Source organism: Manacus vitellinus, unplaced genomic scaffold (assembly GCF_001715985.3).
Source record: "Manacus vitellinus isolate BGI_N305 unplaced genomic scaffold, ASM171598v3 scaffold_4_pilon, whole genome shotgun sequence".
NCBI lineage: Eukaryota > Metazoa > Chordata > Aves > Passeriformes > Pipridae > Manacus > Manacus vitellinus.
In genome coordinates, this window is record NW_021940604.1 from 26620359 (window position 1) to 26645137 (window position 24779).

The 24779-nt window shown below is 35.5% G+C and overlaps 1 protein-coding gene across 1 annotated transcript in view; it reads left to right on the forward strand.

Annotated features, from left to right (window-relative positions):
- Positions 1-24779, forward strand: part of ASCC3 (activating signal cointegrator 1 complex subunit 3) — a 264177-nt gene that overhangs the window by 230181 nt on the left and 9217 nt on the right. The window contains exons 37-38 of the mRNA XM_018078048.3: positions 11976-12200; positions 24509-24660. Of these exons, the coding sequence (XP_017933537.1) occupies positions 11976-12200; positions 24509-24660 (377 nt within the window). The remainder of the gene's footprint in view (positions 1-11975; positions 12201-24508; positions 24661-24779) is intronic.

Below are 24779 nucleotides of genomic sequence, written 5' to 3' on the forward strand. Positions count from 1 at the left end.
TCTTAGATATAATAAAGGTATTTGTTTAGGGTTTTTTATTTGTTTTGATTGCAGTGCATCGTCCAAGGGAAAAACTTCTGAAAGTGTATATAGCTGCAATAGTGGAAGGCAGTAGCCTCAGGCTATATACCCAGTTCAAACAACTGCTTTAGTAACTGTTTCTGTCAGAAAAATGAGGAAATAAATTCCTTTAACAGGAGCTATAGGTGCAGTTATAGCAACAAAAGACCCGTGCATACCAATGGAAACTATTTTGATGAGCCAGGAGTTGTTACAGTTGTATATGCTAGGGCAGACAGAAGTACTGTCCTGGTCTTGTACTTAAAAACATGAATGTTGGCTGCCATCAGTGGCAAATCAGAGTTTGTCCTTGGTACGTACAGTAGAAGCAAGTTCGTTGATAGCAAGCTTGGTTTAGCTGACTGCTCAAACCTGAAGGCAATTCAGCGATGGAACATTTGTTTGTTTTAGCACAAACACCCTTTACTTATCAGTTGGCAGTTAGAATTGTAACCTTCATCATGCAAGATTTCGAACTATGCATAGTTGTGTACATGCAGCCATCTTTTGGAAAGTATTCATATGGAAAATGAAATGGCTTTCTTTTCAGCAGTCTTGTCATATGCCTTGATTTTCAAAAGTAAAATATATTTGTTGAAATAATGTTTGCATTTGTTGAAACAAAACTGCAGTTCTGAACAGCATCTTTATTAAGGTAAAGCTGAACATTTTATAATTTGCAATACTACTTTGGTAAATGGCTCTGTGTTCTTGTGCCCCAAGTACTCCAGAAGGCAGTCTTATAAGTTCAGTGTGCTTTTTAGCAAGTCAGTTCAAGTTCTGCCTTACTTTCTTCCTCTCAATCTGTAAATAAAGCACAATAAGCAAATTTAGGCCTTCTGCAGCCTGCAGTTCTTTTGTCTTCACTGCCTTCTAGGGAACGCCTTTGCTTTTGGTAGAATTATACATTTGTACAATATTTTATAACAGTTAACAATCATATAGCTGATGAATTTGTTTTTACAGAATAGAGTGACACCAACTGGGCCATACAGACTGCTGTTTAAAGGCACAAAAATGTTTTTGTCTGTCGGCAGAGAAGTTATTGCTTATAAAACTGTTAAGAAAGAAGATGACATATTGTTGCTTGTTCTCTGATTGGAACAAAAACTTCAGGATAAGGATTGGTTTGGCTGAAATAATTACATCATACAAGATTGGTATCCAGCATATATTGTTCCTTTAGCATAGTGCTTTAAAAAAAAGGACATAAGAGGATTACTGATCAGTCCTTAATGAAGTATCTGACACTTGTATTTGCCTATTTACATTTAGATTCTTTCTTTGTCTCATTTTCTGTTTTTTTTCCTTATGGGACCTGTCTAGTTTCAGAAATAGAATTTTATTTTAAATGTTGATATTATATTATGTTCATCAGAGATGAACTTTTAAGAAATCTGCCTCTTCTATTATTTGCCTAATATTTACAAGATGTTTATTTAATAATTACTTAGGTTTGCTACCTGTAATGTTAGAAGAAATTGCAGAGGGATTTTTGCTACTAAAAGGCCTAAACTTTTCTTAGTATTTTGAAATTGGAAATTTGGTGTACCATGGGAAGGTTGCTTTTAGAGATCAAACAGTTGCAGATACTAACTAAGCCTCTGCAGCTTAATAAATGTGATCCAGGCATCAATAAAAATATTAGAATTGACGTATCAGAAAACAGTCAAATTATGCACTTTTTAAAGTATTGTTGCCTGCGGTAATGCTCAAATACAGCTTTCCTTAATTTTTAGTAGGTCATTGTCCTGTTTCCCATGGAAGAGTCAAATCAGACATCACCAGTTTGATTGGGTTGCCCACATGCCAGCTTCCACTGCCTTCCATTTCTGTCTTCCAGTGGAAAAGACTAGCAAGCCAGCAGGGATTATTCAAACTACTAATTTTAAGAAAGAGAAACTATCTCAAGTCTATACCTTTCACATTATAGGGTGAGAAAATAGCTAAAATTCATCTCACAACAGACCTCTTAAATGTTTCTCCTAGCAAGGTGAAGGAATGTTACCATGTTCTCTTATAATGTGTGTCCATGCATGTCTCTTGACAAAATATTTTTTAGGTACAACTGATGCATACAGTATTAAAAAATTTTATCTTAAGCATATTAAATCATTGAATGCATAGTATTTTGTAGGTTAAGGAGAGGAATTTCAACTGTTTTATCATTTGCTCAAGGTAATAAACAATGGTAAACAATATGAGGTATAGATAATAGATAATTTTTTCCTTTGCATATAATTGTCTTAATATTTACTATATGTAGTCATATAAGATGCTAATTTTTAATACTTCTTTAGCTATAAGAATGCATGTTTGCTTTCTCTTGATTCACACAGAACAGATGGATGCTTGACTGCCTGCTAATCCACAGCTGGAATGGTTTCAGCGGTTTCCACGTTGCTGGGTTAGAGTGGCTTTTCTAGTGGACTGAGAGGGCAGCAAGAGAGGGATATCATTATTCATCAGTATCCCAGTGGGATCGCTGCCAGCAGAGATTAATTTTTTCTGTTATGCTTGTAAAACAAGCTCAGGTGGAGTCTCTAATCCTCAGGGCACGGGTGGCAGATCAAGGAAGATGCTACAAAGCTAGTTAATTTTCAGATTCTAGGGGAAACAGAAGCTCTGTTAGATGTATAAATACATGATTGCAAATTTAAGTAGCTCAAATCCAAATGGGATCTTCCTAGACATCTGGTCCTGAAAATCTCAGTTTTCTTTGTCTTTTAAAAGAAGTTCTTAAAACTTTACACCAGAGGCAAAATTTCTGCAAGTCTCTTAATCATCAGTTATCTTTCTGTTTTGTTTTTTTTTTTTAATACAGCTCTTACAGTTCACTTTAGATTAATGCCTTTATTTACAGGTCAGAAAGACCTAGTATAAGTCTGTGTAGGAAAACTGAGTTTACAATATTCTCAAAAATTTGTGTGCAGTGAACATCACCAAGAAAAATTATCACTGCGCTAGGAATATATGGTATGTCCCATTCCAGTAACAGCATGTTCTGTTAAGGTCAAGTGTGGTACAAGGGTGTTTTTGCCATGTAATTCTTTGTATCAGACCTGTGGTCATTCATGACAGAAATGTTGATAGAACTTCCTGAAATCAAGCACCCCAAAATGCTCACAGATTTTCTATTTGTTTAATAGACTTCAAAATATTTTTTTTTACTGACTTTTTTGCCTCCTCGGTGATTACCCGTCTTTCTCACCCTTGTAATTACCAGTGTTTTCCATCTCTGTATTTCCTTGTAGCCCTTGAGTTCTTCAAAACATTTATTTAGATTTTCAAGCAATGTTAATCCACATAGCTACACTGAAATGAGTGGAGATGTGCCAGTTTTTATCAGCAGGGAACTACCCTTATTGAAATTTACTTGCAGCAGCTGTCATTTCCTCTTAGACTTGTGTTTTTTTGTTATAATATTAAACTATTTTCATTTAAAAGTGATCAGAGTTAGACCAGTAGCACTGGCTTGCTGAAAAGACATTGTTCATGTAGGCACCTTCCAAGTTTCCCATATATTTCTGCCAGTTCGTATTGTTCCTCTATTATTCTGGCCTTGAGCCTCTCTTGAACAGAGGCTGCTACTCATTTCACCACATGTTGACAGGTATTCACGCCTGTGAACTTTTTATTCCCTTTTGTCTCTGGTCACATAGTAGTCTAGATCCGGAATTTAATCCAGTACAAAAATGCAGCAGTGTGCATTTGCGGCTCCCCACTAGGGGAGCTACCACAGGTCAGCAGATTTGAAATCCGGTTTTCAACACACAGAGCTTTTACAGCTTGCCATTAACATATACAGTATATATGGGCCCCATTTCACATAAAAAAATTAGTAGCACTCCTGTCTCCATGCAGAGTAGCATTAACTTAATGCAGAGATCTGTTAACTTCTTCCCTGGGTCTGGGCTCTGCACTGGAAGATCCCAATGGAGGATCAAAGCCAAAGATGGAAAACGACTGATCGCTTTCCCAGGAAAGCTCTGTGCCAGGATTTGCTATTACAATTTTTATTGCTATCATCATCTCAATCAGTGGTTGGGCCAGCTAATTCAGCCAAGCTCAGTTTCAAAATGTGGACAGACGTCCAAATGGAACTGAAGTAGATTTCTCATGACAATCAGACTTTTGAATGTATACTCTGAGAGGTTTTCCCAGTTTTGTCTTAGCACATTACTGAGTTCAAGCACTGAAAAGCTTTTCTGTATTAGTGCAATATAATCAGTTTCAGTACAACCAGAACCAGTCAGTTTTAAATCTTTCCTATAATATGACTTGAGATTACAGGGAAAGTAAGTTGTGGGTCACTGCCCTATCTAGGTTTTAAGATTAAAAATAAATGGAGTGATGATAACACATGCAGAATGTGCTGGTTCAAAGCATTCTCACGAGAAGTAATCAGAAAAGTCAGACCTGTTGGAGAGGCAAAAACTCAAATATACCATTTACAACAATAAAATGGAACAATTCTCTCACATTACAATAATTCACTTTATAAATGGAATTTATAACATTCCATTTATATTTCTTTGCTGTGGTCAAAGTAACTTATTCTAGGTGAATAACTTAGAAACCTGAGAGGGAACTAAAGCCATATCTATGAAAGTTGTACAGGCTTAATACTATGAAAGTACCTGTACATTCAGGGGAAAATGTATTTTTAGAACAGGTTTTATTAGGACTGGCCAAAAAAAGTAGCGCCGAGTTATGGTTATGATCATAACCTTTATGAAATATGGATTGTGAGAGTTAGGACTTAGTAAAGTATGCAACTTAAAAAAGAAATTATCCTGAAACAGAATAGTTCTCTAAATATATTATTTAACATTTGGTAAAATAATTGCAACAATTGTATTATCTATTACTGTATCTTCCCCTACACTGAAACTCAGCTTCTCTAATGTGCTTAGGAAACTAGAAAAGACAGGGAAAATCAACTTTCAAGTTAGTACAGAACTCCTAAGAACTTGTTTCCCATGTCAAATTATTGTTATTTTATATAATCCTCCCTCTCCTGTGTGCCAGCATGCTTGTATATTCTTTTATCACCTCTATGCTGAAGCAGAAGTCTGCAATTTAACTTGGTACTTTAGAAGTTCCCAGATCTGCCAGGTCACTCTCTGCTACTGGTAGCTAATATTGCTGACCTCCTATTGCTCTGTGCTCAGTGGCAAAGGTCTTTTAGACTCCTGACCTCTGGTCATCAGGAATGTCATCAGTAGTTTGTAGTTTGGATGTTTTAAGTAAGAAGTGAACTTGTGAAATCTAAACCCTTCAGGGTGTTTTTAAGTGATCACTCAACCGTTTCATGGCCCTAGGTTGTACTTTTTATAATCTCTGTAATTGTAAAATTTGTAGTGTTTATCATATGCAGCTATGTAAAAGCAAATATCAAAGACTTGTCTGTTTAAAGTGAAAAGTCTGAGAATACAATTAGTATATTATTTCTCTGATCACTAGTATGATAACTTTATAAGAATTGTAAGAACTTTTAACTTGTATGTTTCTATAATCTATGCCCATTGCAGAAATGTACCCATTTTAAATCCTGAAAGATAGTTACAAACTAATGTTTAAAACATAATAGATTTGCATAATTGCATGTTGACGGGTTTTACAACTTTCTCTCTTCAACTTCTCATGCTCAACTGGAAATTTCCAATATCTGTTCTGATGAGTCTTAAATCTGGAAACAGAGCCCAGGGTAGCCCACCCTCACTGTTTTGCTCTTACCTAGTTAATTGGATTAATAACTTTACTATTTGAATTCTGTATTTCTTTTTTTGTTTTTTTTGACACATATCTATTATCTCTAAAAGTGCATTTAACACTAATTAGATAATAAATTTAAAAAGTTACTATTTGTTTCAAAAAGATATTGAGTAGGTCTTTTTCCTTGGACAGTGTTCTCAATCCTACACATATCTGTTTTCTTCTTGTCATTTTTCCAAAAGTAGAGAGTGGAGAATACTCTGATGGAGTACTAGAGAAGTGACAAGATCATTTTGCTATTACCCAAGCTGGAGTGGAGTGTTAGGGCAGACAGAGTCCCCAGTGAGGGTATGCCCTTTTCCACAGCCAGGGACAGCTGCTGCCTAGGGGCTGTGGCTTTGACTCCTCTGGGCCTCAGCGGCTGGCACAGGGCTTTGCTTTCTGCCATTCCTCCCTGACAGCCACCAACCCTGGAAAAGAAGGAATGGGAAGGCTCCCATTGGAAAGGAGCTGCCCTGCAGCGTTGGCTCCAATATACTGGGTGCCATTTGATGGCACTGCCACATGTGCATGCAGTTGACAAGGAGAGATATTATACAGTAGATGAAGATTAGGAGCCTATTTATAAATATGGTGTCTGTGTTGAATTACAGTATAATGTAGTAAATATATTTTCATCTTGCTTGAAAAATTTTGTTGTCTTCTTTTGCATCATGTTACGCCATCTTTAAGATCTCTACAAAACTTCAGTCTGCTCTGTGGTTTACCAGAGCCTGCCAGGCTACCCTGGAAATCTGAAATGCTACTTCTGCAAAGTTTCTCTTAAAAGTATATTTTTACATGGGTAAAATAGAGTGAGCTGGTAGAAATGACAGAGGTTTTTACCTTTTAGTCTATAACATGAATCTTGAAAACATGCATCATACTTGTTCTTAAAACCTATAACTAGTAACATATGTTTATAACTGTCTTTTAACAGGAATATTGTCCTAGACCTTTTATGGCTAAGATTAAAAAAACACCCAAATGCTTTAAACTTTGGAAGTTGGAATTGTGTCCTATAAAACTGAGACCAAAACACATACATTTATAGGCTACCAATAAATAGGAGTTTATAATGGAATCACTAACAAAGTTAAACTTTTCAGAGCAGTAATTCTAGCAAGTACTTCTCCAATTCCATTTTTCAATCTATTTTCCTTTTTGATATGAGCTGAAAAACAAGTTTTAATTCAATTTGGTCTTCTTTTCTTCTTTTTCCTCTTTATAAAGCACATATTTCCTCACATTTATTTGTTTTCTGAATGTAAATGTAAGTTTGATTGTGTTCTAGCTGCCTGTCAGGATAAATCTGTGTCAATTTAACGTCTTTGCTTATAAGTCAAAATCAGATTTGAAAATGTGATGATAAAATATAGTATAAATATGTTGGTTAATTTAAATCATTTTCATAGTATATGGTTGTGTCATTCCTGTGTCAGATAATATGGTCTTGTGCTCCTGGGAGGAGCATGAGCAAAGGAAGATTAACTTGGGAACTTAAGAAATTCTTTTATTTTCCTGATGGTACAGGTAGCAGGATCAAATGAGATTTTTGTCAGCACACGAGTGGAGATATGTATGTGTATGTATAAAAAATGGAAATAATTTCAAATGGTTTTAAGTACAGGAGATCAAATATCCTCAAAGAAAGAATTTGTGAATCTGTTATGAGACAGACCCCATTACCTAGCTGCTCACAAACTATCAGTCCTTGTTATTTCTCTATTTTGACCATGCTACATGTCTCCATCCTATATTAAGGATAATATAGATATCATCCAAATGAGGAGAGTTACAGTCTGCTTCAAATTTTGCATTCCAGCTATTTCCTATACACTGTAGCACAGTGTGGCAGGTCAGGATGGTGTAATAGAATACTCTGTGTCAATCTGTACAATGGCACACAAGACAAAAGCCGATTATATAATAATATTATTGTTGAACTTATATTTGCCTATCCAGTTACCCAAAAAATTCTGTTTGCACTTGCAAAAATAAGTTGCATATTGGCATACCTTAGGACTTCTGGTAGCAGAGAACTAAAATTTATTTCATAATGTATTATTAGTGTTAACTGCAGAACAGCCATGAAAACTCCCCACATTTATTTATTGCGGCTTATTTTTATTTGTTCATTTTGTGCAAAAATGATGATTTTTGCAGTCTTTCAGCATGTACTAAGATTACGAGAAGCTTATGTAATTTAAACCAAGTTTCAGGTAAAGAGACTGCAATTACTGTATTAGCTAAAAATGATCCTCATCTTTTCTCTTTTTTATTATTTTGGTAGTTACTTTTAGTACTAGTTTACTGCAAGATTTTTTAATACTTTAGCTTAACAACTGTTAGTTTTTATAGCATATTTTCTCAGAATGCTTTTCCTTTGTTTCTTCATCAGAAACTTCAGAGAGAGCAAAGCACATTGCAAGTTTATTAAAGTTGAGAATATGGTGTGTTTGGGTTCACAGTATCTATATAAAGAAAAGGAACATACAGGCAGTCAGTCAGTTCTAGGGCAGTTTCAGTAACAACATTGCTAAAGTAAAGACTACTGGTTCAATTCTGGAATGTGAGAAACTATTTTTGGTTTATTTTAGACCCTCATTGTTACAATTTAATCAACTGCTCTTTAAAGTCTAGAACTCATTAACTTTATAAGTTTTACTGTTCCCATGACTGAACTTAACTTAAAATATTCAAGTTTACTTTAGTTGCTCACCTTGATCCTATTTCTGTCTGTGGTCCACAAGTATCCTCTTCTTTTCTGTAGGCAATGTGGCAAGATGTAGTTACTTGAGATTTAAAATGTTTTAGAAGATTTACACGTAGTATAAGTTTATAGTTCAGCTCTTACTATAAATCAGTAATTCCAGCCAAACTTACACTTTTTGTGGGTATAAAGAAAATCTGGGGGTTTTTTTAACTCTATGGACAGTGTGAAGCATAGTACTCACCATGTTGGGTACCTTGTTTAAATTTTAGTTTGGTCTGACTCCTCAAATGCCTAATAGAACCACAAAACTGCAAAAGGTAAATTTTAGAATAGGATGAGTTGTTTATTTTTAGAACTGTTCCAATAGTTCAAATAAATGGTAAGTTGCATTTTTGGAACACAGTGTTACAGACAGTGCTCTAAGATGAATCTGTGGCTGGTGTTATGCAGGAAACAGAGTTCAATTACTAGAATAGCCCTTTGGCCTTGTAGAATGTAACTGTTGAGTTTATGCAGGTCTGTGTGTGACATTTCTCCCTGGCAATGCAAGTTGCAGTCTCCTGTATGACCATCCCGCATCACGTACGGGTTGAATTGTAAGTCTGAGAGGACTTCTACACCCTTGAAATGATGCAGCAGTCTCCAATGCCCAAAACAAGACATTATTGGGAAAGTCCATCACAGAAATGCAGGCGAGATGTGACGTGACTACCAAATGCACAGTTGCAGAAGCCATAGCTAAAATTCCTAGTTATCTCCTGGTGTACTCCAAGTTATGAATAACTGTGTAGGTGCTGGTAAACATATTATTTGCACGTGGGCTGGAACACTCCTGATTTAAGAGAAGGAAATGGGAAAGTGAAAAATGCAGAGCAGTGTTTCGTGGTTTAACTATGAAGTTTGCATTGAGTTTCTGGACTTTAGAATGAAGATTAATGATTGATACGTAATTTGATCTGTTTCCTCACCCATGGAAGTAAGACCGGTGTTCAGATACAGTGTACTAAAACCATATATATTATATATTGTGTGGAATAGTTGAACCTACAGCCTTTGCAGCACAGATTGAGATTCACAGTGAAAAGGAAAACTAAAATGAAAAAATATTGAGTGAACAGCAGGGCCCATTTGAGGTGATTACAAAGGATGTTTCTTTATTCTGTCTTTTCTTGTGCAACCTGAAAACAGTAGCGGGGGGTTGCAAGCAGAGTTCATCACAGAGTTGTCAATCACTGTCATTTAACATTTTGCAATGGAAGATGTCTTTATTCAAGGACAGCTGGGCAAATCAGAGAAACAGATTTGCAGTTAGTAGTCTGTCCAGCCTACACTAAGCAAACAAGGACAGGGCAGACATACCGGCCTCTCACATAAAAATATAATGGACTCTGCTGACCTCAGTGCCCTCCATTCAGCTTCATTCTCAGTTGTATAAAAGCTTCACTACCCATTCTCAATTTCCTTTAATTACCTACATGATGCAGATAAGAAAATGAACCTTACTTACTTACAGTCAATGATCACAAACAGGAAATTAAGTAGGCAAGTTGTTTAAAATAAGAAGAGTGTTTTCGAGGTAAATAAAACATGTGCTGGGGAAGAATTAGGGAAAATGCATTTTCAGGGCATTGGAATGACTTGGCTGATCCTCCTTCTTTCTGCTACTTTAAACTGCAAAGCAAAATTAAGTAAAAATCTCCTTGGTAAATATTATTTAAAATATCTTTGAAGGAGAAGCCAGTTAAATAAAAAGCGTGAAGCAAACATGCAGAATTCTATAGGGCTTAAAAAGATTGTGACCTTAGGTTCAGAGAATAAATGACCACAGTTTTCACAAGAGATCTAGCAGAGACATCAGGATTAAGCAGCAGTTGTCTTTATTCAGTCTTCACTTCTAATCTGCAGTTGAGATATGAAATAAACTAATGACATTCTGATTTTCTTTCCAAAACTTAAATTGTCTAATACTTACCATTCTTTTTATATTAATATCAGTTTAGACATAGTTTCCTCATGCCATTAAAGAAGAGAGAAAATTTTGTGCTGTCGGTTTTCAAGGGATGAAAAACAGCTATCCAACTCTTTTTAGGAAATGCCAAAAAAGGTTCTATGTGTTAGAATATTAATAAGCAGATACAGTACTTTGCAAGTCAATCAGGTAGTTTTAGTAGGTGTTCTAAAATTACCATTTTTCTTTGCCTTACTCTTTACTGGTTACTGTTGCAAATATTTCATTAATGTGGATTTGGAGGAAGTCTGACTGGAGATTGAAGACTAAAATGCATAATATTGAATCCGTAGTTTAAGAGGAATATAAAACCCTGAACACTTTAATTTAATGGTTTCTGCTAAGCCTGTAGTTTGGAAGACATTGCCCTTCGGGCTACCCAAATGACTTTTTATTTTATGGCAAAAGAAATACACTTTCTTAAATTCCAGATGGAAAAGATATCACATATTATAAAACTCTTACTTTACTTGCAAGTTTTCTACTTTCGAAAGATCATTCTCGTTCCAAACAATATATACACATACATGCACAAGAGGATTTTGCGGAGGAAAAAAAATTGCCAATTAAGTCAGAAGAATTACTCTTCAGCCTAAATTATCGTTCTTAAGGTGCTTCTGTTGAACTTTCTTTCAGAGACAGTGAGTTTCCCTAGCAGGAGAATTAACATCTCTGCTCAGGCTACTAGAATAGTTGTACTTGCTCCTCTCAGCCCCACAGATGTTGCTACTCATAACTACATTTAGCTTACATGTTGGTGTGCAGCTCCTTTTTGCAATAATGAGAAAGTTTTTACACAGCTTTCATTTTGGTATGAATAGCATTAATCCCACTCTGTAGCACCAAGGATGGTTTTCAGCACATGCTTACAGTTTTGCTCATTGCTTTGATCGCTCATCTGTTGCTTAGACACTGACTGCTCAAAATATTGAAAAAATATTTGAAAATAACCTTACCAGAGCTATTTCAAACCTACTGTGTTTTGAATAGAAACAGAAAAGTATAAACCCTGAAAATTGAAAATGTGAATTATTGACTTCTATATAGCTAAGCTTAAAATGTTTTTTGTGAGCCAACAAGGTAGGATATCTGTAGAAGGTCATCTTCTACTACTGAATCCATCCAATGAATGTTTTATTTCATTGCTTATATTTTCCTCTTGTCTAATGTTACTATCAACTGTGGGGAAGAAAAAAAATTCAAAACTTATAACTGAGTGAATATTTGTTAATATTATATTAGTTATTGTTTCCCACATGTGATTTTGATAAATAAGTAAACATTTAAAACTTTCTAAATATTTAAATGATGCTATTTTAACAATAAAATCTAACTGTAGTAAATTAAATGCATATACTTTTAATGCCTCAGCAAGGAATAATAGTTATTCTGAAGTTAATTACAATTATTAATAATTTATTTCTTTTTTTAAAGAATGCTGACGAGTACACGGATCTGCCTGTGAGACACAATGAAGATCAAATGAACAGTGAACTGGCAAAACACCTTCCAATTGAAGTCAATCCCCATTCATTTGACAGTTCACACACAAAAACACACCTCCTGCTTCAAGCCCACTTCAGTCATGCCATGCTGCCTTGTCCAGATTATGCAACTGATACAAAGACAGTACTGGATCAAGCAATTAGAATATGCCAGGTATTGTGATGCATTTCAATATGTAACTCTTGTTGGGTTACTATTTATTCTTAGAGTGGTGTAGTGTTTTGAATATAGAAAAATCTGAAGATTTGTTATAGTCTTGTGGAGAACTGGTACGACATGGTATTACAGCACTGTTTGGGGAGAAACTAGATGCTCATAAAGATTCTCACTTTATAGAACTGGAGGTAAACAAACTTATGGTAAAAGAGATAGTGGTACTCTGGCTGGAAGCATCTATTGCCATAGGCTTACCTCTGCTTTCATATGCAACAGCTTCCTATCTCTGCATCGTGGAATGTTTTATGTAAGTCATTCCTGCACGAGTGTGCTACCTGCAGATTGTTATGCTGACCCCCAAGAACCTGTCTCCACCTTCAAGAACCCATTTCCCCTGGGTACTTTTATTTTTATAGCACCCAAAAGCACTACAGTCACTGCCAAGCATAAATAAAACATGTTTTGAAATGTGATTTTGGATGAGATACGGGGGCTTTCTCTAACTTGTGTATGTCTTTTGTGTCCCAGTTATCACACAGTGAAAGAGCACACTTTCAAACTCCGATTTTAAACTCAGTCTGGAGTCTTGTGACTTTTTACAGTTGTACTGCAGTTGCAACCTACAGAAACCAAACTGACCATGGAGAGTACTGGTAACAAGTGATCACATGCACAGCTGCATGCCTCAAAAGAATTTTAAAGCAGCAATTTGAGTTCAGAATAGAGTGCTACCATATCTGAAAAGCTCTGTTAGAGTTACAGCAGGAGAGGTGAACTCTTGTTGTCGCAGAGAACAACTGCCCCTCTGATAATGCTGGAAAGAAATATTATTCTCTTGTCATACTGGACAAGGATTCATTCACAGGTTCTTGAAGATCAGGCAGCCTTCAACAAACTATGGTTCAATATCTGTAAAATAGAGCCAGTAATTCTTTCTTCCTACAGTTCTCTGGACAGAGAAAATACTGTGGGCAGTTTAGTGATTTGATTGAGGCTCAACCTTATACTAACAAAAACAAGTTTATAGTACTAATGTAAAACAAAGCAAAACTGAAATTAAGAAAAGGAAAATAAGAAGCAAATAACACCACAGATGTTACTGCTACACAATCCTAAACTTGGCAACCAGCAGTGCTTGAACTCAAGTCTATTCCAAATGTTTCAAATCAATAAAATCATGGTGCTGAAAGCTTCAATGTAAGGACAACTATACAATATACTCAGTTATTAACAGAGAAAAATGTCACTTGCTCAGGTGAGAAAATTCACCTTTGTTTCAAAGGAATCATATACTTTAAGTTCATTTAGATGTTTGTGGAATTAGCATTTGGGAGGTAATTACATATTTGGGGAAAATGTAAATTAAATATCATTTTCAATAGTTATTTTGCTTAATATTTGTCCTTCTTTGCTAAGAAATGTATTTTCTTAATCCTGTTACTGCATCATAGGCATTTCAGAAACAATAATCACTTAGAAGAAAAAACTCAAATATTCAGCAGTACCTTTAAAGTGGAGTTCAGAAAAACACCATTATTATGCCTTGGCACTCCAGCCTTCAGTTAACTACTACATAATGTTATGTATCCAGTCATCTTAAAAAAAAGAAAATTCTTCTTTAAAAAACAAAACAAAACCAAAAAAAAAAAAAAAGAAAAAACATGCAAGCATTTTTGTATTTTGAAGTTGGCACATGGTTTACATCTCTTGGGAGAATATTAGTTCCATGTAATTAGTCACGCTTTCCAAACGGAGGTTAAAGTTCCCAGAATCTAAGCAATAGACAGGGTTACACTTTCCATACTGGTTGTTACCTTTTTCCTTAGCACTGACCTGATGATGAACTCTGGGTCAACAGAGGTAGAAAAAAAGATGTTAGTTGTGAGAAAAGGAACTGAACCATAGAACCCATTTATATCCATTTTATCCATTGATAAACATATTCAGTGGGTGTTGTTCTGTGTGTGTGTGTGTGAACACGTGCTTGTGCATCACCAAACATAAAATTCAACAGTGAGGCTGGAATTGTTTTTTGAGTTACATTGAAATTTTGTTTATTTACTTCCAAAGTACTTCAGTGTTAAAGTTGTGTAGCTAACCTTCAAATTGTGACCCAAACACAAAATGGTATTTTTGCTGGTGGGGGTGTGAATGACAGCGCTGCTTTTCTATTACAAGAAATCAAGATATTTCAAAGAGCTTTTATAAGTGGTTGTATCTCAATATGTACAGCAAGCCTGTATCCCAGGTCCCCTGGAGAGCAGATTTGCCATCTCTAGCCATGGTATATAGGCAAGCCTCTTTCCATCACAGGCTATTAAACTTCTCCAGTCTTCTGTGGTGTCTTTCACCTGAATCAGCCTTCTCTCCCATGGTCCTCTCCCTTTCCTGTCCCACCTGCTTTGTCCTCCCTTCCATTCTTCCAACATCTTCTGGGCCTCTTTCATCACTAGTGACTTTAGGCTGAGTAACGTTAGTGGTCAGACAGAAAACTATGTTAACAGCATTACATAGGTAAGTGTAGCTGCTGGATTTCAGGTAAGATTTCACTATCTTCTAATTAAAAAAAATTATGCAACCACTCAATTTTTTCTGAGATGTCTTAAAAGTTTTGGCTTTATGTTAGAATTCTGTTCTTTATACTTATGATGAAATATAGAAGTCATAAGCATTTAACAGAATTTGAGGAGTCATGGTGGGAATGTAATTGGAAGAAATATATTCTGTTACAATTTTCCTGTAGTTGGCCTTTGTTAGATGTAGGTGGAGTTCATTATAGCAAGATAAAATTTAGTATCTATATGCCCAGGATGAAATGCAGAATCTTTTCGCTTTTACTGCAGAAATATGGGCAATAGCAATATGTAACATTCTGGAATGTAAATGCCTGTGTGCTCCTACACCCATCTCTGCACTGAATGGCCACTGAGGCATTGACTAGACTGAAGGAACACCCCTGCTCTACACTGAAAACCTCAAGTCAAAATCTAGTTTGTTATCAGTGACAGACTCTCAAAAAGCACAGAAGGTTCCCGTGGCTCAGAAAAGCTACCATGACTTCCTATGTAACTTGGCCAAGTAATTTAATTTTTATTTGCCTCTGTTACCATTAATACAATTACAGTAGACAAAATATTCTCTTCAAGCCTTGCACTCTGCATTATTTTTACTGAGAAAAGCTAGAGATGTCAGTAAGATGGTGCTGAGCACTCCAGTAGCTGCTCAAAATCAAACATTTTTTCACTTCTTGAAGGGGAATGAACATTAAATAATAAAAATTCTAATGAAAATATTTTTCTAATATTTTTATAAAATATAGTTATTATTGTAAAGACAATACCTCACCTTTTTTTTCCTATCTGATTTAAGAATATGTGAAACTAAATATAATCTCTCTTTTTATTTCTTTTTTCAAGCTTTATATTTTTTGACTGTGTATTCAGCGATCTGTTCTTACTCTGCTGTTCTAAGACTATTCCCTATATTTGCATTAATTGAAATGGATAATTGAGGCAGTAATACTGTCAGTCTTGGATTCAGCAGGGCCGTCTCTTCTCAGAAATAATGTGACAGTTGCTGGCTTTGCATTGGGATTGGCCACAAGCCTCCACTTGTAGTATAATCGTTGATAAAATATTTTAATATTGCCAGGAGTAGAACTGCCATGGAGCTCAGCCTTAACCTTTGAGAAGTGTTTACCTATGGATGTGTTAAACACATCTCAGTAGGGTAGCTGTGCACTGAGAGAAGATGGACATGGAAACAGATTCCAAACTGCAGAATAAGGATTAGTTTGCAGGGGACAATTAGTTTGCACATCCCTGAAACAAGTACCTTGTAACGCTGTCACTGATGGCCTGTCTTTCCCCATCATGTTACTCCTCTGGAGAATCTAATTTTGACAGGAAAGGAAAAAAACTCTTTGGATTAAGCACTGTGTTTCCTTAGCTAGATGATGATGCTGCTTTACCCATTCTAAAATCGTTAAAGTTAATAAGTTGCTTCTGGTCACTTAAATTGCAAATTTTCCCACAGTTCTTACGAGAATCATCTTTGTGGTACACGTTCAGAGTTGTTGCACAAATGTACTGCCCAAGTCAGCTAAGAGCTACCTTATGTAGAAAATACTTACTGTACTGAACTTCAGGCTGTTCTGGGTGATGGTTGGAGCTGTATCTACTGCTCCTCAGAAGGAGCAATAGTATGCAAAAGGTAGTTTCAGGCCATATCAGCACAAATACAAATAGCAGAGGAGCTCATGTTGCCATTTCGTGACTAAAAGAAAGAGTATGTCCCTCAGCCCTGCACTTCTCATCATACCCAAGCCTCAGTTCATAACAGCCACTAAAAGTATTGATTGGGAGAGCCATATCCCTTGGATCTTTTCTTTTCCTTCCTATGAGGAAATGGAGAAGTTCTTAAAGATCCTGAAAGTGTTTTGAGCTCATATATTGCCTGTTGTTAGTGCAGGTGTGCCAACGACTTGCTGCCAGGTGGTGGGAGTTACTGGAAAGGCCTATTTTACAGTTGCATATGTAAGATTTGTCCAGAAGTGTCCAGGGAAAGAGCTTTTGTGTAATGGCTGCATTGGCAACTATCAATAAATGGGCAGCTTTACTGAAGGAAGGGAAGAGAATCAAATTAACTTGAGAATGCAGAGGATTATTCAGAAACAAGTGAAGAGCAGAGCCCATATCTCTTGAGCTACTACACCTATTCTTTGTGTATGTGGTAGTATTCCAGTGATAGCACAATGTTTGCAATTTTACCTAAATACTGGCTGCTTTCATGGTTGGATGGCTATTCTCCCACATTAGGAGGGTGGAAATAATAGAATAATCAAAAAACCTGTAGTGGATATACTGGGCAGTAATGTTCAATTATAGATACTAAACAGCAATTGGTCACTTTGTAGTGAAAGTACCGGGACATGCTGAGATGGAATTACTTGTGCCTGGTTGTGTTGTATAGGTATATATGTGGGAGAAGGGAGGGTTACCTTTGTGGCTGTGGTGTTGGGGTTTTGTTTGCTGTGAATAGTCAGTGAACTGGTGTATGGAAGCATCTTGGTGACAGTTTAATGATGATTTGGTGCTGCTTGTGTATAATCCCTCCCCCACCCATGACAAACCTTTTCCCAGTTGGGGCTGGAGGAAATGAGTAATGCTTAACCCATTTGTGTGATCAATTCACTTAAGCAGCTACTGTGAAATGTTAATCACAACTTTAATTTGTACTGCATTAGCATTTTGATTAACTTGTAGGCTTGCTAGCACACTTGAAGCACTTTTACTCATAGTTACAGCTCGGAAATGACTTTTTGATTAATTAAGTTTGTTAGACAGCAGCTGAGCTTCCTGAATGCTAACCTTATGGGGCTAAAAGTTCAGGACAAAGTTACTGGGAATAACTGTTGCTGTTGAAAAGGATTCTTGTGAATGCACTCCAAAAATTTTAATTATTGACAAAATATTACATTCCTACTTTGAAACTGACTTTAAACTTTAGTAAGGGTAGGTTTATTATGAGAAAGATGCTGTGTATATTTCATGGGTTTGGTAGATTTGTGTCATATTTGAAACAAATGCTGTCTTTAGGACATAGTTTATTTTGGGAAACTGGGATTTATTGACGAGATTTTTATCAAAAACATTTTATTGTTTTTACAGTTCACTAGCGTAGTAGATAATAACTAATTAATTAATTAATTAATAATTTGAAAATAAATTGGATATTGGTATTCAATGAGTTTGAACATGTTGGGTTATGCCCTATCAAGTTTACATTGCTGGTATCACGTTCTGTAGCTGCTTTTATCTCTGAAATACTACTAAAAAAATCAGTAAGAACCCAAGGGTGGCACTCCACTAAATGTACACAGTAAATGGTTTGTCCTTTCCCTGGTTCTGAAAATACTAATAATGTTACTCTGGAGGCTAAAGGATGAATACAGGGATAGGAATCTTACAAGCAGGAAGCAGCTAGGAAGGTTGTAATTTGCATACATCAGTGAGACCTTTATGATGATGGAAGAATGAAGAATTAGTCTCTTCTAGGGACTAGCAGAGCATATGGAAGAGGGAGCTGAATATGCTTGTAAAAAAGGGAAGGAAAGGAGGATACAGAGGGCAGTATAGAAAGAGTTCTTCCTGAATAGCATTAAATACATCTTAGTCACTATATCTCTGATAAAGTACAAGGGGTGGTGCTGCATAGGCTGAAACTATGCAGCTGTACAAGGATGATTTAAATGAACTGAAAGAACTCCTCCCCATCCCCAAATTAAAACATTTCTAAAACATAATTTTAGATTACGCCTCTGAAATGCAAAGGTGTTGTGGATAGCCTGTTTTGCTGATATGTAACATACCAAAGGTAGTGACCTTAAACCCTCTGTAAGACTTCTTCAAATAAATTCCAACTTTTCAAGTCAGTTGCTGTTTCTGGGATATATAATTGAAGCATCTTAATCATGATGTATATAAAAACATGAAACTTAGAGTACATGGCATGCTTTAACATCTGAAAAAATATTTTACTTATATTGGTACGATATCAGGTCACATGAGGATCATAATACAATCTTACGGATTGGAAGGCTTCCTACATTTGAAGCATGTGCAAAAAAGATTTATTATTATTCTGAATTCAGTTTTTAGGAAAGTGGGTAAAATGCACATATTTTTGCCTATTATTATCTATAAATATTTGTCATATAAACTCTGTAGTCTTAAAGAGCTGTCATTAGGCTCCATTCTAATGATTTTAATAGATCTATGGATTTAAACTTGTATTTCTAACTGAATTCTAGTCCTAGACAGCAGAAGTTTCATTAGTATGCAGCAAAGACAACAGTGGGGATATTCTGATTATTTTTTATTGGAATGCTAAACAAAATAAATTCAGGTACAAAACCCAACCAGGTTTAACTCTGCTTATTGATGTAACTGTGCAGTAAGAGCTTGAAGTATTTTAATCTTGCGCAGTCTATTTAATTTAAATACCCATACCTTTCTCAAAGCGTCACTGCAGAATAAAACTTGTATTTTTTTGGCTGAGAATGTGTTGGATTTATGTATTCATAAACTTTCAAGGCAAAGGTGAAAGTCTTTCTGCATAGAGGACTGTTTACATTAATGTACCAAACTTCAATTTCATGAATAAAGGTGCTCATGAAAGTGTCATAGTCTGTGAAGCACTGATACAAAAAATAAAATTAACCTTTTAAGAGTAGATAAGTTTGAGCCATGTAACTTACCCTGAATACACCTGGAGCGTCAGCACCCCCATCCACCAATGGCATCACTGTAAGCAGTCAGCTTTTAGCTGAGTAAAGTTGTGTAATTCTCAACTGCAGTGGCACTTCTTACATTTCTTTAGTTTGCCTTTGTATCCAGAGCAGTTATCATTGTAGCTTCATTGACACTTCCCTTAAATATAATTTATCCACTAAATATTAACATTTTTATTTACACTGTTTACAGTAAACTTATATTTGCAGGATTTAAGTAGACATGCTTAGTGTATTCAGAGTTATATGACAGTTGACTTCAAACAGAAGAAATTATTCCAAGCAGTATGCAGTCTCTGTTAATAAGATGCAAGCTGTTTCATTCTAACACTTCAATAACTTATCTTAAAGGAAGAAGCTATTTAAATCATTTGAGTAGATCAGAAATTCTGCTAGTTGTACAGTCTCTGGTCCCCTGCCACCTACCCAGTCATACAAGAGTGATCCAGTGTATCTGACTTTCAAATGAAGGATGTGAAAGTAATACCAAAAACAGTGTTAAAACTTCGCAAAAAATTTCGGAAATAAAGGCTTTTGCTTTTTGGTTGCTAGACAAAAATGGATAGGGTGGTGAATGGGCAGTGTAAGTTCATTGTGGAACAATTTAGTATCTGTTATTTTGAACACATATTCAGAGTGCTTAAAAACACCAGAGAAAATCAATGTTTTGTTATCGGTGTATTTTGCTATCCGTGAATGTGCCACACACCCACATCTCCAACATCCTGCCTCCATTTTTGCTTTCCCTCAAGCTAGGGAGTTATAAACCATAATTTAAATTCCAAGCATCAGTCATAACTTTGTCTAGAAGGAGACAGACTGTTAAATCTCAGCTTCATGTTGGACCAGAAAGGTACAGTTCGATCAGTTTAAATCATTCAGTATTTAAGGATAACCATCTGCTGCTCCTGAAAATAAGATGAAAACCTGATCATAGATGCTGATGGTTTCATCTTTATACACTCCTGGAATGATGAAAGCAATAGGAAGATTTTGATCCAAACATTTTGACATTCAGTTCTGAATATCATCAGAATGAGAATTTTTGCCATACCTAACAAGTATATCTACATCAATCAATTGTTAAGCATTGGCATTTTTTGCCTACCCCGCCATAGTTAATAGGTTGTTGCTTCCCATGTTAGTAAAAGCCAAGCTATTTTTGATAGTGACAGACAAAATGTAAAGGAGGTGTCACTAATTGCTATTATTACTGTGTAGATGTCCAAGTATGACACTTGGAAAGCTTGAAAGCTTTTACCTGAATCTTTCATGAAAACCCATCTGAGTATAGGCCTCTGCTATTATTCTTCTAAATGCAGAAGGAGCCCCAAATAAGATAATGGTAAACATATTCTCCATTATAACAAGCAATACTTCCCTTGACTCTACCTATTTACGCCATCATTTCTACTTAAGGTTAAAAACTAGTGGTCTTTGGCCTTTTTTTTCCTTTTTAATTTGTTGGTTTACCAAAAAATATGTTTATGGGTTTTTTCTGTAAGTAAAAGCATCTTTACTGTGTTCCTGTTTCACTTCTTGAACTCACTGTCCTCTTCTCTTAATTTTTTCTCTGTGATGAAATTATCTTTTGTTGGTTTGAAATTCTGAGGCTAGAAAAGCAGATAACCTATTTGTGCCATTTCTTAGTTTAGAATAATACTCTTAATCTGTTCCAATAGTATCAGCTATAAGATATTTAGAAATTGCTTTCTTCTTTGCAATGTAAGAGTTAAAGAAGCCACTAATTTCTATAAAATTATACTTAAAAATAACAACAACAAACCAAACAGGTAGCAACTGGATAAATCAGAGGGACTAAATATGTTATTCATCAGATAAAATATGTATTAAATACTTAAACTTTTTGTCTTCCATATTCCTTATTTAGTTGCTTACATTCACATTTGGAAATAGGGGAATGACTCAGTTTGTTACGTTGATTATTTATAGGAATTTCAGTAACCTTTTAAGTATCAAGCATCTATGTGTTTTACACTTAGTGGAAAATTAAATGTGTGTGGGTTTCCAAGGCAGCAGATGAAACAAGCCAACTTTACCATTGTTCTGACTTTTTCACAGTGTCACTGTCTTGGATTTCACATGTGTGTGTGATGCTGTGAATAAATTCTATGGGTGAAGAAGCAGAAAATAAGGAGGAAAAGAGGATTTGCCATGTGGTTTCATTTTAACAATGTGGAACACAGAGTCTCACACATACAGGCTTTCCTTACTCCCTACGGGATATCTATCTGTAGGCCTCTATCAATTTCTAGGAGATTTTCTATGTGAAAGGATCCTCCAGTTAATTTCAGTGTATAGCTTGTTTTAGATTTATCTTTCTCTTACATCTTCTCTCTTCCTTACCCCTTTTCAAACCTTTTTTAAAAGGGGGGGAGAGGGATAGATTAAAAAAAAAAAAGGAAAAAGAAACAATGAAAGCAACGTTATGCATGTATCTTCAGAAGCATTTTATGAAATACCAATGCTTTGTGCTGACTAAAAATACAATTTACTGTATTCTTCTTGTTGCTTATGGAAAATGCAGGATCTCTATGCACACATTATTCTTCACATATATACAGTAGTCTCATGACTGAGAAACATGATGTTTCGGGCTGTGTCAGAATAGCACAAAAGAAAGAACAGAGGTCAGGTAGCGGAGTAGAGGAGACAGATACCACACTGTCTCAGCAACACGTTCAGAGACACAGACTGTATTGTATGGGTAGTCTTCAATGTATTTTAAAATGTGGAAGCAGGTAAAGAGCGACTCGCCTTGTAAGTTCAAAAGATGGGCTTCAGTCTGATACATACTGAGAACAGTTCCCCCCTTACGTGACTGAAAATCGTGTGAACCAACACAGAAATCTACAGGTCATGAAGCTGCTCCTTTCAAATGTGATTTCGAATGTAATTTTGTTTTCTATTTGGTAAAAATAACCCTACCTGGAAATCACCTTGGCAAGGCAAGTGAAAAGACAGGAAAAAGAAAACCAGTAAGGCACTGTTGTAAGGTACTAGTTCTAGGGTCACTAGGAATGTTATTTTAAGGGTTTTCAGGGTACTATGACTCTTCCTTGAAAAAAAAAGACTAGTGTTAAATGTAGATCTTTATTAGCTGAAAGGCACTTTATCCACAATTTGTGAGAAATGAGACAACATTTGAGTAATACGGGGTAACACTTTAAATATTTTTCTATGTGTCACTGATCTTATCACCCCGATCTGGAAAAAAAACCTGTTGAAATTGCATTGTAAACTGCTAATATAAACTGTGCGACTGGCCAGGAGTGAAACTAACTTGTGTCTTTAAAGTCAGTATTTCTCTAGAATCAGTGTAATTTAATTGAAATAGCTCTGCGTGTGTAAACAATTCCTTTGTTTAAAGAAGATTTCACTGTTTAGTTTGCCTTAAGTAAATGCTGCCTTTTGTTTGTCTGTAAAACATTTGATTAAATGTAAAGACTTACATGGACAGCTTCTTCTCATTACACTAGTGGCTGGAAATAAGTTGAAATGATGCAGGTATCTGCTGTCTAAGTAAGTATCAAACAATATCATTTGTGTTTACAAGAAAAACCCATGGAAACATCTGAAGCCTAGTCCTAAAATCAAACTGAACTCTCCTAACACCAAGACAGTATTTAAAGTGTTGAAACCATTCAATATACCAGATTCTTTCCTTGATTTCTTTAAAAAAACATTTTAATCAAACTCCAAATTTCCTACATGGTAAATTACTTTTAAATACATGACTTTTTACTGAATTAGTGTTGTAATATGAGAACCCACACTTTATTGTGATCGTAATGGTATTGAAAAACAAAATAACCAAGACAACTAACATCACATCATTTTCTTCACCAGCTGAAATCCTTCCATAAGTCATAATAATTCTTTCAATGTACTCTAGACAGAGTTAAAAGTATATCATTTATTTGAATAACTGCATTTGCTATTAAAAAAAAATAAATGTTGAAACCACAAGTTCATGTTTGGTCCATTTTCCTTTGGAAGAATTCCTAAATTCCCTTTCAAACTAACAAAACAGAATTTAAGTGCAGTCAAGAAAAAAAGCACGCAGAACAATTTTTTCATGTCCATAGAGCCATTCGCAATGCAAAATCCATAATGAATTAGCTTTAGATCTTTATGCTAGTGTTACTTATAATATACCTTTTATTTGTAATGCTAAAACATGGGACATAGAAGTGGAACAGCAACTCATGAGACATGGAAGGCAGGATGATTGTTAACACTTTGAAGTCTGATATATAGCTGGATAGTGGTTTTTTCTTTGCTTGTGTGCTTTGGGAAAGTACATCCCTCATTCTCAAGACATTCTTAAGCCATTTAATAAGCTTTCTTCAAGATTTCAAGTTAGATGTCAATGCTGAACAGAACCTCAAAAATGCTCATTAAGCTAAATTTTAGTGGTTTTATCTAGCCCAATTCAAGGAATTTTTTTAAGTCCTTAAGTTCCAATGGGAATAACCGCTAATGGTAAATGACAAGTATTAATTTTTGAACAAATGTGAATATATTAGTAGTGTTCTTAAATAGTTCAAGGATTTTTGAATAATTATATAATTCTGAGACAACTGTCATGTCAGAATATAAACAAATACTGCAGTTAATTGTAACTACTTCTGTTACAGTTAACGTTGAGATTTATTCTGTTCATTCTGTTGGTTTATGTAAAAGAGCAGTTATTTGTAAGGAATAAATACTACCTTCTGTTCTCACCCGAAAAACATGGTGTAAATTACCTTTTCAAGAGTTAGAGTTGTTGATGATGATGATACAGGATTTAACTCATCTTTTTCGAGGTTGATTCAAAAGATGTCTACTGCCATCAATAAGGGTTGAAATAAATTCCTATGTTGAAGGCCTAGAAATCCCTATACGTTAAACATTAAATAACCATGCTCTTACTTGTATGAACCAGGTACACAATTATATTTGCATTCTTTTTTTTTTTTTTTTTGTAATATATGTCTCCTTTGATTAGGCAATGCTGGATGTTGCAGCACATCATGGCTGGCTGGTGACTGCTCTGAATATAACCAGTCTGGTGCAGATGGTGGTTCAGGGTAGATGGATACATGACTCTTCCCTGCTTACTTTGCCCAATATAGAGCTACAGCATCTTTACCTTTTTCGGTATGTAATTCCTTTAAGCATTAACAGTTTTGCAATTTCTTTCCACTTCCAGCTGCTGATTGTGTTTGAATGTCATTGTTGTGCCTGAGAATGTTCATTAACGAATCAGAAGCAGAACA